At 45.0% G+C, this 12,682-nt stretch overlaps 1 protein-coding gene across 2 annotated transcripts; it reads left to right on the top strand.

Moving 5' to 3' along the window:
* The first annotated feature begins 51 nt into the window (after positions 1-51).
* On the top strand, positions 52-12,430 carry ANKRD13A (ankyrin repeat domain 13A). Of its 2 annotated transcripts, XM_039724465.1 has the most exons (16): positions 66-552; positions 1,991-2,044; positions 2,583-2,715; positions 2,827-2,951; positions 3,396-3,441; positions 4,062-4,205; positions 4,597-4,792; positions 5,377-5,443; positions 6,365-6,446; positions 7,227-7,285; positions 7,904-8,040; positions 8,334-8,491; positions 8,881-8,985; positions 9,172-9,323; positions 9,534-9,598; positions 10,362-12,430. In XM_039724465.1, the coding sequence occupies exons 2-16, from the start codon at positions 2,036-2,038 to the stop codon at positions 10,558-10,560; spliced, it is 1,677 nt and encodes a 558-aa protein (XP_039580399.1). In that variant the 5' UTR covers positions 66-552; positions 1,991-2,035; the 3' UTR covers positions 10,561-12,430. The 2 variants fall into 2 exon arrangements, with proteins under 2 accessions (XP_039580398.1, XP_039580399.1); XM_039724464.1 differs by lacking the exon at positions 1,991-2,044 and having other exon boundaries at positions 52-552.
* Positions 12,431-12,682: the final 252 nt, after the last annotated feature.

The raw sequence follows: 12,682 nt of genomic DNA, 5'->3' as shown, positions 1-12,682 counted from the left end.
GCCCGCAGAGGGGGAGGGGGGAGCGGCTTCCGCTTTCCGTGCGGTTGTCGGCGGCGGAGTGCGGGGCGCCGCGAGGAGCCCCCCCCCTCCGCTCCGGCCGCGGTGTGGTTGGCGCCAGCCGTCCCCGGAGGGACGGGGAAGAGGGACGGGGGCGGTGAGGGGGCGAGCGCGGCGCGACCCCGGCAGCGGCGCTGAGGGGGCTCCGGGAGGAGACCCTCGGGAGCGGGGGCTGCGCCAGGAGCAGGGGAGACCCCCCCCGCGGTGGGGTTTTGCATGGGGCTCCCCTCGGAGAGGGGTGAACGGTTCCTAGCGGGTTGTGGCCCGGGCTCGCACACACGCCCCTGGGCCGGGTGGGTGCCGGCGGCGAGCAGAAGGGCTCAGGGCTTGGGGAAGCTGGGGTGTGCGGCGCCCAGAGAGTGAGGGGCCCTGGCTGCCCCTCCGCGGGTGCGTGCCGGGATGAGCTCGCCTGGCGGGGCCGGCAGCGCCTTCCCCCTGCACGTCCTGGTGTGGAATAACGACTACAGGCGGCTGGACGAGGAGCTGCGGCACCAGGTAACGGGGGCCCGGGGGCTGCTGGGCCGCTAAAAGCGCCCTGCTGGTACTGCCAGGAGCCTCCGCTGGGCGTGAGGGGTCCCCGCACTTCGTTACCTGTTTATTTGTGGTGCGGGAGTGGTGTTGGAAGGTGTAGGAATATAGTTTTGTGTCAGATATTAAACGTTGGGTTCCCATCTGTAAAGCTGTGCTCTGAGCATTCCAGCTTCAGAGTAGCTCTTTGGGGCAGTTAGGAGTTGCTCAAGGAGAGCAGCTGTGGTGGGGGTTAATTTATTTATTAAAGCAATAAATAGTGTTTATCTTAATGGGAAGTCAATGTGCAGCAAAGGTGGCTGCTGCTGCTGCTGGACATCAACCCAGCCTTCACCTTGCTGAGCCCCATCAGCTCTCATAGATTTGTTGCTGCCCAAGATTGGGGGCAGAGCTTTTATATTGGTTGGAATGTTGTCAGCATCTCTGGTAAAAAAAAAAAAAAATAAAGGATCATTGTTCCATGCTGGAGAGTAGAAAACACAAAGCTGTCCCCTCTCTGGGACATGATGACGTAAGGAAATGGCCTGAAAGCTGCAGCAGAGCTCGAGCAGCAAAAATCCTTCTGGCTGAGCACTGTGGAAAAACTCTGACAGGAGCTAGAGTGAGGTACAGTTAATAAGCAGAGCTGATTAATTAATTATACCTGACACCACAAGTAGGTGAGCCCAAGAGCAGCTGTGCCTCCTCCCGACTGTCACCTGCAGCTCTAACGGTGCACCTGACTTACTAATTCCTGCTTAGAGCATGTTCCTGCCCTGGTTTGGGAGAACCTTTGGAATGCAGCCTCACTTTTTATCTCATTTACATCACCTTATGCATTAACAGAAGTCTTTAACCTCACTGGCACGTTGCTCCTGTGTGTTTATTTCTGCCACCTGGGAGGGTTTGTGGTTGAATAGGGATCACCCAGCAGCTCCCACCTGTGGAATGCTGCTCCCTCCCTCCACTCCCTGGGGGAACCAGCAGCGTGTGGAGATGGACTGTCTCTCTTACCTCCTTTACCTGCTTTTAAACCCTCTATTTTATTTTTTTTTTAAGTATTCCAAAGATCTGTTCCCCCCTGCCTCTTTGGGATGAGCTTCCTGCTGCGGAGGGACGCGGGAAGGGATCAAAGGCACTCCCAGCTGCAGCTGGGCTGGAAAATGGGGTTGGGCATGTGGGGACCAGGGAGCAGCAGCAAACAGTGGGGAGGGACCCTTGGAGCTCTTTGGTGCTGCAGTGTTGGTGCTGCAGGAGGTGGGGAAGCAAATTAATTAATGTTCCACCCCAGAAGTGAAGTTGCTTTAAAGCGAAGCTTTCCCACTCTCTGTGAGATGTTCTGACTTGAAGCTGTCAGATAATGCTGTTAACGTGCATAATAACCTTCCTTTCTCATTCTGCTATTGACTTTCCCCTTTTCCTTTAGTTATAGATGCTCTTCTGTTTCAAATCTCTAAGCTAATAGTGAAAAATGTGTAAGGTATGAGTATGTTGTGCTTGCATGTTTTGGATATTTGTGCCTGTGTAGTTTTATATTTTATTTTAGTGACTTGTAGAGAATGCCCTCACTCCTCATTGTGCTGTGTGTGCTTTGTGAAACACCATCTGCTTCTGTCCTTTCCAAAAGTGCTGTCCAAAAGCTGTGTTGTATGCCCTGTTGCCTTTTTTCCCCCATTTTGTTGTACAGTTTAAGCCCTCTGCGGGGTCTCAGGCTGTCCGTGGGGTGATCCACATGGATGAGAACTCCCATCTCCTCCTGAGCCTCCTGGGGGGAGCCAGAGGGGAAATAATGACAGAACAAGAAATGAAAAGCACCAGCAAGAACTCCTGTCCTACAGATTTTGTGTCATTTCTAAGGCCCCGTTCTGCTTCTCCTTTTATTCCCGTGGGGGAGCGAGCCAGCCCCGCAGGAGAGTTTGGGGGCGGATCCGTGGGAATGGCAGGAGTGTTGACTCCTGGATTAGCCCTGCTTGTGCAGGCTCTGACGAGCTCTGCTCCTCTCTCTTGGACACTGGCAGGATGTTGAGCAGCGGGACCCACGGGGCCGGACCTTGCTGCACTTGGCTGTTTCCTTGGGCTACATCGAATCTGCCAAGGTCCTGCTGCAGCACAAGGCAGATGTGACCAAGGAGAACGCGCAGGGATGGACGGGTAAGGAGCAGCCCGGGGTGGCATCCTGTCAGCAGCAGATGTTCTGTGTTTTTATGGGGAGTTTTGGTCAGCAAGCAAAGTGACACCTGGCTGTGGCTGGGTTGCTTTCAGTTCTGCACGAGGCTGTCAGCACAGGGGATCCAGAGATGGTCCAGCTGATCCTGCAGCATCGGGACTACCAGCAGACCTCCATGACCCTCGGAGGAGTTCCTGAGTTACTGCAGAAAATTAACGAGGTAATGATTTGTAGAAGTGTAAACTCTCAGTCCAGGCTGAAATCACTGCTTGAATTCTCATTCAAGTAGTTCAGCTGAGTGAACTATTGCAGTCAGCTGGGCAATTGTGTTTTGTTCCAACCTGCATATTCTGTAGGAGGCTTTTCTTTGACTTTATTTAATCCTTTGTCATGTAGTCCAACATTGGAGGCTGAATCTTGAGGGCATTACTGCCCCTCCAGTAAAACAAGGAAGAGCAGCTCCCCAGAAAGCAGCAGGGGCAGGGCAGGGCAGTGCCTGTTGTTGCTACTTTCAATTTCAGTTTTAGCATTGGCTAATAATTTCTCCAGTTCTGCTCTCCTTTTTTTTTTTCTTCCTTTCCGTTATCTAAAATGTTCACAGGAAATGCTGCACTGAATGTCGAACTATTTCATGAGGTATTCATCAGATGTTTTCCTTCTGCAGACTCCTGACTTTTATGTGGAAATGAAATGGGAGTTCACTAGCTGGGGTAAGAATCTTGCTCCTTGTTACCAATTCCAAGCTGTAAAAATGAGTTACAAATGTCCCACAACAGAGGCAGGAAATACCCGCTCCCCGGAATCCTCCTGTCCTCCATCTCAAAATGACCTCTTGTGCTTTTGTTGCACAATTATCCTTTGTTTCCTGTGTGGTTGATTGGTTGGTTTTTGGCAGTGGAGAATTTAGCTGTTGTTGCAATTGCTGAAGACTTTTCTTGGTTTTTTTTTACCTGTCCCTGCCCATCTGATCATGTGTCATCTGTGGATGCACCGGTTGTTTGGGAAATACCTGCTCTTCCCTGAAAGGAATGAACACTAGGCCTCACAGCTGATTAAATATTTCAAATATCAAACTATTAGACTACCAGGCATGGGGTTTATGCCATGTCACACCCTTCAGTCTGAACAAATATCTTCTTCCTTTTCATATTCATCTTTAAATTAGGCCAGTTTTGCCCTAAGCTGGTTGTTCTTAAAGCTGAAGAGGATCAGTGTCTCACCTCCTCTGGAATGACATTCCCAGGAGTGGGCAATCCCTGTGCTTGAGTTCATTTCCTGTGTGCTGCACCTGTTGCCCATTTTCCCTTTCCATTCCTCCCCTTTCCCCCAGTGCCCCTGGTGTCCAGGGTGTGCCCCAGCGACGTGTGCCGCATCTGGAAGAGCCGGGCCAAGCTGCGCGTGGACATCACCCTGCTGGGCTTTGAGAACATGAGCTGGGAGAGGGGCAGGAGGACTGTCATCTTCAAGGGAGAAGGTAAAGAGTTCACCTCTCTGCACCACTGACCCCAGATACTGTGTGAGCACAGTGAGAAATCCTGATTTTACACAAAAAAGGCCTCTTGTGTTTTATGAAAGTTTTATGCTTATGTTTGTGTCTCATAGAGATACTGTTTTATGATGGTTTAACTTCTTTGCTTGGAGTAAAGCTGAGGTACAAATTTGGTGATGGGCTAAAATGTCAGTATTTTATAGTTTCCATCCTTTTCTGCTGCCCTACATATAAAAAATAATTTTAGTTCCATCTCCAAGTTTGATCCCAGCTGAGTGCAGAAACATCTGGGTTTGATCCACCATATACCCCCAGCTTTTCACCCTGGAACACTTGCTGAGTTTTTTAATTTGAAATGTTCCTTTTCTTCCACCAGACACTGGTGGCTGGGCAGAGCTCATTGAGATCAACCACGATGACAAGTTTGTCACAACAGAGAGGTTTGAGATCTCCCAGCACATGAAACGTTTGACTTTGGGGTCGATGACACCCAAGAGGAAAGATGTGGAGAGGCGCCTTACATCCCCAATCATCAGCACGTGCCTTGATACCAAAAACATTGCTTTTGAAAGGTAAGACACAGAGTTTCTCCTAGCAAAAAAAAAACATTTTGATGTTATGTCTGAAAAAAGCTTTAATGACACACTTGCAAAAGCTTTGATAATTAAAACTTTTAGGGCTAGGTCTGAAATTAATTTAAGCTTCATAAATCGCTAGATAAAGAAATTTGGGTTGGTCAAATTGCCACTTTTGCTTGGCAAAAAGTTCCCAGATGAAAGAAATCATTGGCAGAAAAACTTCCAGTTTATCACATAACTGGGATAGAATCATTAAGGTTGGAAAAGGCCTCTAAGATTGAGTCAGTTGCTCACTGCAGATTTGCATTTCACTCAAATCCATGTGCTGGAACTGATGGACAAGAACTTGGATTTGGTAACAAATAGGTCAACTCTCACATGAATACTTTAAGTAAAAATGCACAGTGTGTCTTTTAACAGCCACACATTTGTCTTTCTTCATGACTACACCTATATATCCAGGTATCTGGGATTAATAAGCTGTCAAATGTTGTTTAAAATTAGATTTAGAGGAACCAGCTGGGGGGTTGTATAGAAATGCAGCTGTGCAGACACTTGTGGTTTTCCCTTTTTGTCAGAACCACATCTGGATTCTGGGTATGGAGGACAGAAAAATCAGAAGGTGTCAATGGTTATGAAGCCAAGGTAAAGCCTGTTCTGTTTTTCTGACAGATCTTGCAGCAAATTGAAGTCTGGCTGTGCTTTTTCTGTATATCCTGACTATTTCAGGTCTTCAGATTCCTACTGGGACATTGATTGTGTTGCCAGCAGAATTGGGCTGGAGAGAGGAACTTCCAGGCTTGTGGGAGGGATGGAGCTTGTGTGCAGGAATGTCACCAGGGGTGTCAAGGAGGGGAGAGGAGGGACAGAAGATTCAGCAGAGCTGCCTGCAGTCCTTCCCTTCCAGAGGCTGGCACTTAACTCACACTTGAACACTGCCATTGTTTCAGTGGGTGAAAGTGGAGGAACCTGTTGATAATAACAGCACTTGAGGCAGCCATGAGTGGCACCATGAATTCATGAGCTGGGCTCTGCCCTGCACCTGAGTCACAGCTGCTCAGAATGGCTCCTCCTGACACTGCTTTTGACCTCTGTTTCACCTCAGTGAAATATTTTTCAAGGTGGTTTTGCAGCCTTACTGTGGTAGGAATTTAGGTTCAGAATCACAAGATTTCATTTCCCTGATTCTGTGTTTACTCCAGGTTTGAGCATTGGTGCAATAAATTACATTTTGTAATTTCATTCACCAGAAGAGTGAGTGCTGAGTAGCTTTTACATTTATCTGAAGGTTTTTCCTGATAAGACTGCAGGGCTGTTCAGCTGGACAGAGAGTTCATTACTGTTCCCAAACTGTCACTAAATATAATTTCTGAGGTCTTATAACTAATCTCTGATTAGAAATAGTGTTCCCTGACTTTCCTTTTCCATTCCCTCTTAAAATCTCTTGGAAATTCCTGTCTGTTGTTGAGGTTGGTTCAGTTAGTTTTGTGTACATGTTGTTTTACTGGGGAACTCTTTTTTTAACCTGTGATGCTGCTTGGTTTTTGTCCCTGTATTTTTTGTAAGGTCTACATGGCAAACAATGTGAACGTGGTCACACGGATCAGAACAGAACATTTAACAGAAGAGGAGAAGAAGAGATATAAAGGTATCTTCCCCATAGGAAAATTGGGAATAAATACACCCATTTGGCTGTCTGACACCTCACACGGATCAGAACAGAACATTTAACAGAAGAGGAGAAGAAGAGATATAAAGGTATCTTCCCCATAGGAAAATTGGGAATAAATTTGGCTGTCTGACACCACCTCTGTGTCTGAAGAACTGGGCAGACAAACAAGGAAATTCTCTTCTTTCTGACTTTACCCTGCTTTTCTTTGACCTGTTCTGTGTCTGAGGCAGCTCATTATTTCACTCTTAACCTACAAATGAACCTGGTTTTATCCCAGCTGTATTTAGAGGAAAGAAAAACCCTTCAAACCTGTTGAAAGTTTGCTGACAGTTTTAAAAGGCTGCACTTTTCTGCTCTGGAATGTATTCCTGCCCTTACTTCACTTTGGCTATGGGTATAAGTTTCACAGAGACTTTGTTTGCTTGGAATTTTTGTTTTGGTCTACTAATTTCTTCTGGTATTTGAACTAAAGTAAAGGGTGACCAGCCAGTTACTTTATATGGAAATTCTCCTACCCTGGGGCCACTGAGGCACTGGGATTCATAAAGGTGTCTGCAAATCATAGAAACCACTGAAAATCTGTGCTCTGTTCTGTGTTGTACCTGTTTGGGACCATCAGCTGTAGGTCCTGGGCTTGCCTGAAGCTCACTGGAGATCTGAACAACTTCCCTTTGGGTGGGAAGCCTGGCCTGAGTGCCAGTTTTACTGCTAATTAATACTAATTGCTGTTTTTGTTTTCCCTCCTGTTACCTGAAGCTGATAGGAACCCTCTGGAATCATTCCTGGGGACAGTGGAGCATGAATGTGGTGCTCAGGTGAGTGCCTGATGTCAGCACAGGTCACTGTGCCAGCAGGAATTCCTGGTGTGTGGAGTCACCTCTTGTTTCCTTAGTTTGGCAGCACTTTTGATTATGAGGTTTTCATTTGCCCTGAGGATGTTTTTGTTTGGCTGGAAATAGGTGAACTTTGAGATCCCTTCCAACCCAAACCATTCCATGATTCCACCTGGCTTTAGAAGCTCCCTTGCTTCTGAGCTGTGAAAGAAAGTGGGTAATGGATTTGCTGGCTCTCTGTCAGGATGGCATTGCACATTTACAGGGATTTAGAGATTTTGGGTTCAAATTCTCCATCCAAGTTTTGAGTTTAGTAAAGGATTTGGAGTCTGGAAATGCTGTGGCTCATGTGTGTATTTCTAGTTGGTTTTCAGCCTTAAAATATCTAAGTAGATTTTTCCTGTCTCTAAAAATCTGGAGAATATTAACCTCAGTAAAACAGAATAAAGCCTCAGTCTAATAACAGCTGGTGCTTATGGCTGTGTGTCACTGTGTCTGAAATAGGGAAGGAGTTACTTCACAAAGGGTAAATTAAAAGTTTCTTGTTGTAACCGCTGTTTATTCCTTTTGGGTTGTTTTCTTCCCTCTCTTTCCTTCTAGAATATATCTAGGACTACAGAGTATGCTACAACCAACAATCCCACTGCTATTACTCTGGAGGAATACTTCAACCCAGAATTTGATTTGAAAGGCAGAGACATAGGAAGACCAAAGGAAGTCACTGTTAGAACACAGAAGTGAGAAATACCATTTTAACTATTTCTAGTTTGTCTCTTCCCAGTTATCTAATCCCTGGAAATCATTTTTACAAATATCCACTGTAGTTTTTCCTCCTGTTTTCACAATTAATTAGAAGAGAGATTTGAAGTATTCAGCTATAATCTATTTTTAATTCCACTGAGTCAAAGCAAACATTTGGATTGGTGCTGTAACTTGTTAGTAACCTCCTGTCACTGCCCAGCTGCCTGTTTTGCTTTGCGTCTGTTCCTAAACTGAATTTAGGATGTTCTTATCCTACTTTGTCTTTAAGATTTAAAGCAACCTTGTGGATGAGTGAAGAGTTCCCGTTGTCTCTTATGGAACAAGTCACTCCAATCATTGACCTGATGGCCAGAACCAGTGCTCATTTTGCCAGACTTAGGGATTTCATCACTCTGGAATTTCCACCAGGATTTCCTGTCAAAATCGGTAATATTTAGCAATTTTTCTTGTAACATCTTGTCCATTTTTTCCCCTTTGGTTTGTCAATGTATTATTTACAAAAAAACACATTGGCTTTGTAGTTGTCTCACTGCTACCTAAAATGTTGTTTTGTAAATCTGGAAGCAATTCAGAAATATAATTTTAAAGACAATATAATTCCTGTGACAATGAGCTGTTGTCAGCCCCTTTCTGCTTAGTTTCAGTGCCTTAAATTTGGCAAATCTTATTTTAAAATAAGCGATTTAAAGAGAGATGGAGAATAACTAAAGCCTCCTTCTTGGTGTGGTGACTTCCTCTGTGCTTTGACATTATAAGAAACTGTTGTAGAAGCAAATAGGAGTTCTCATTTTGACAGAAGTCTTGTTCTCTTACAGAAATTCCCTTGTTTCACGTGCTGAATGCCCGAATTACTTTTGAAAATGTCAACAGCTGCAGGACAGCTGAGAGAACCTCTCCTGGAGGTGCACAGAGTGATGCAGGTAAGGGATCCCACCTTTTTACATCCCTGTCCCTGGAATGCACAGAGGAGAGAGAAGCTGAAGTGCAGGGAATGGAACAGGGGGAGCTGCAAGGTGTTACTGCAAAAACATTCATCAGAATCTTTTCAGTTACAACTTGTTACAAACAGGGCACACTGTGTTTTTAACTTCATTTGGCTTCTGTAGGTGCTAATTTTGAGGTTGACCAGTCGGTGTTTGAGATCCCCAAATCCTACCACATCCAGGATGATGGCAGGAACATCCACGTGCAGGATGAGGACAATGAGATCATGCAGTTTGCCATCCAGCAGAGCTTGTTGGAATCTGGTGCAAATAAAGTAAGTGCTGGGCTCTGTACATGGCAGCTTGGGCATGGACTGTGCAGCAAGAGCTGAAGGAAAGCAGTATGGGACCAGTTTTTCTAAGACTTTAGAAGATAAAAATAATGTATTTCAAAGAAGAAATAAGGGTGGTTTAAAGGTAGCTTTCAGTGAGTTACTCTGCAGATCTGATAACTGCTGTGGAATTGTCTCTTTGGCCATCTCTAGGAATTGGAGGTGCTTTCCAATGGAGCAGTTGCATATTCTCCAGACTTCAACATGCAGTATCAGAAGTAAGTACCTGTTTTCACATCAAACCATGCAGTGACAGAGCAAAAATACCCCCAGCAGTAGCATGAAGCAATTTGACAATTTTCTTTTTTGTGTGTATGAATAGCAAATGCAAACTTGAGTTTTTTTCTTGTGCTTCTTCCAATTTTTCCAAGAAACAAGACTTCCAAACTGGCCCTCCCTGGTTTATGTTGTGTAGTTCTTTCCAGCTGTGGGGCCACTCTGTGCACACAACAAATTCTTCATACAAAATACAAACCCAGTCCTTCTCTTCTGCTCTTAAAACTCTGGATTTGGTCCTTCTGTGTTGAATGTTTGGTTATTAGAGGCTGCACACTTCAAGGCAGCTCTTCTTTCTTTTCAAAATCCTTATGTAATCCTTAAAAACACAGATTTAATGAACACTTAAAAATGGGCTCTGGTGTCTGTGGAGTCTGTCTGCAGTTAAGTGCAAAGAAACCAAGAACTGAATCTTCTGGGTTCTTCTATACATGAAAAAATCCCTTAAACCAGGTGAGGATGCTTTTAGAGGCCCATTGAAAATATAACTGTTGGCATCTATGAAAGATTCAAAGGAATCCCTGTTTGACACGGAGAATTTTACAAGTGTTGGAACTCAAACTGTTTTCTTCCCTCTGGGAGAGATTTTCAGGTTTGTGAGTCTAAAACAGTTGCCAGGAAGGATCAATGCCAGGAAGGATCGTTGCAAAGAATATGAGACAGGCTCTGTCTCTTTTACATCTCAGAATTGTTCTTTTCCATCAGGGCACTGCAGGAGAGCTTTCTGACAAGATCAGGGAACTCCCACAGCAGCAGCACCAGTGAAGCCTCCAGCTTTGAGAAGGACTTGCAGCTTGCCATGGAATTGTCCGTGCGGGAGCAGGAGGAGCAGGAGAAGCAGCGTCGGGAAAAGGAGGATGCAGAGCTTCAGCAAGTTTTACAGCTCTCTCTTGTGGAAAAATAGCTCCTAAGTGACCTCCTGAAGCAGGGATGACCAAATCTGTGTAAAACTGGAGATTGTCAGAGCTGTCAGCCTGAAGACCACTCCTGGATTGCTTAAGGAAATGTTTTACTGCCTTCTAAGTTGGCATCAGCTGCAAAACCCTGATTTATTTTTGTTTGGGGGAGTTGTAGATCACAGGACTCCACATTTGGCTCCCCAGCCACACAGTCTTAGCTTTGAAGGAAATGTTTTTATCTAAACTTATTTATTGAAGAGCAGATGGAAATTTTGCTTTGCACCAGGATGTAGGATTGCAGTAAAGCTTGAAAGTCTGATTTATGAGGAGTTCAGGAGGGAAACTTCATTACTTACCAAAGAAATACTCATCTGCTTCATTATTTCTTAATAATTCAAAGCCATTGCCTGTTTTTCCAGCTGTTTCATGGGAGAGCATCTCCCTGCCTATACACACACAGTAGTTCTTCATGCTGACAGATGTTTTCTGTTAGTTTTGTTTAGATATGGTTATCTCTCCTCTAGTTATTGAGATTTTTGGCTTAAGAGGGATAATTTTATACTTGAACAGCTCATCCAAGCTCCAGATTAAACTAGTGCTTTCTGAAAAAAGGACAAAATAAATAGCCAGTAACATTTTAGATGCTGAAATGGGACCATCTGTCCAGTACAGCAGCAGTTTCTGCAGTGATTCCAGACCAGCTCGTTCCCCTGCTCAGTGGGCAGCAAGAAATTAAGGCGTAAATACAGGTGCTTCTTTGGGATCTCTTGGTGTGCATGGCTGAGTGTGGGTGCTAAATGCAGCCAGGAAAAGAATTCAGGGGAGATTTTCATGTGTCCTTATTGGAAGAGGAGTTTTAATTCTGCAAGGGAAACGTGTGTTGCTTTTTGAACCCCAGCGCTTGTCCTTCATGTGAATACATCTATTTTTTTACCTGAATATTTTTATTGATTTTAAACCAAACCACTAGGCCTACACTCATCAAACTGGTCTTGTAACGATTCCTAGGTCTGTTTTAACCAGCTTTCCTCAGGTTTTTGGCCATACAGGATCTTTGTAGCTCTTTTATCTGCACTCCTCTCGGTGTTTACAGTACTCACACTGTGACTCACAAGTGCACTCCACAGGTACACGATGAACAGCCACAGGAAAGCCTTACAGTTGTTCAGTGTGAGCAATATCCCTCTGCTCTGCCTGCCAGGGCTGGAGGAACCTTTGGTACAGCTGCTCTGAGCTTGCTCCTAACGCTGCTCCTGTTCCTCAGGGCACTTCTGGGTGACCAACTCTTAATTAACCAATGTAAAATCACTATAAAATGGACTTGATCATAACCAGTGGGGCACTTGGAACCCTATTTTAAACCAATAATCCATTGTTTTACATAGGAAATGATTACAATTCCTTCAGTGTACACTAGGACTGGCCTCTCCACACTGGTTTTGTTCCCTGGCACAACTTGCATCCCTGAAAACAGCTTCCTGGGTGCTGCTGGAGTGGGGACTGTCCTGCACAGGGGCAGTGGGCTGGGTTGGGATTTCTGTCTTTGCAAAGGGGATTCCTGTGACTGTCACAGCTGGGAAAAGGGAAGAGGCCTCATGTTGAGCTCCTGGCAGGGTGGGAGGTAGGAGATGGAGCCGTAGGCATTCCTCCAGTGGGAATAAAGAGTGCTGTTGCCTTTACAAACTGCCTGCCTGGCATTGCCTGTCTTCTGCTAAGCTTTTCAAAGGTTACAAGAGGGGTAAAAATAGCATTTTTCAAGCTGACTTGTTCTGGTTTTATATTTAAACTAAAGAACATTGAGCACTTTCAGCTGAAGTTTTGTTATGCTCCTGCTTCTTAGTTTGGGACTGTAAAATAAATTGGATTAGTTTTTGGGGTTTTTTTTTTTTTTTTTTTTTTTTGCTTTCTTTGACATTTGTATCATTCCAGCTAAAACTAGAAGGCCCTGCTTCCCTCAGCCAGGTGCTGCTTCTCTTAAAGCCTGGCTTAACCCTTTCAATGCAAGATGGTCATGCTCTCTGTGCTGGAAGAAAAACCAAAGGTACTGCACATTACACCACACACAGGTATTTTTTCTCACACTGTATTTGGAGGTTTTTGGGTTTTTTTTTACTAATTATCTGGTTT

Source organism: Passer montanus, unplaced genomic scaffold (genome assembly GCF_014805655.1).
Source record: "Passer montanus isolate IOZ18808 unplaced genomic scaffold, ASM1480565v1 scaffold53, whole genome shotgun sequence".
NCBI classification, from domain to species: domain Eukaryota; kingdom Metazoa; phylum Chordata; class Aves; order Passeriformes; family Passeridae; genus Passer; species Passer montanus.
The sequence above is the reverse complement of the archived record's forward strand: the minus strand, read 5'-3'. Positions and strand labels throughout refer to the sequence as shown.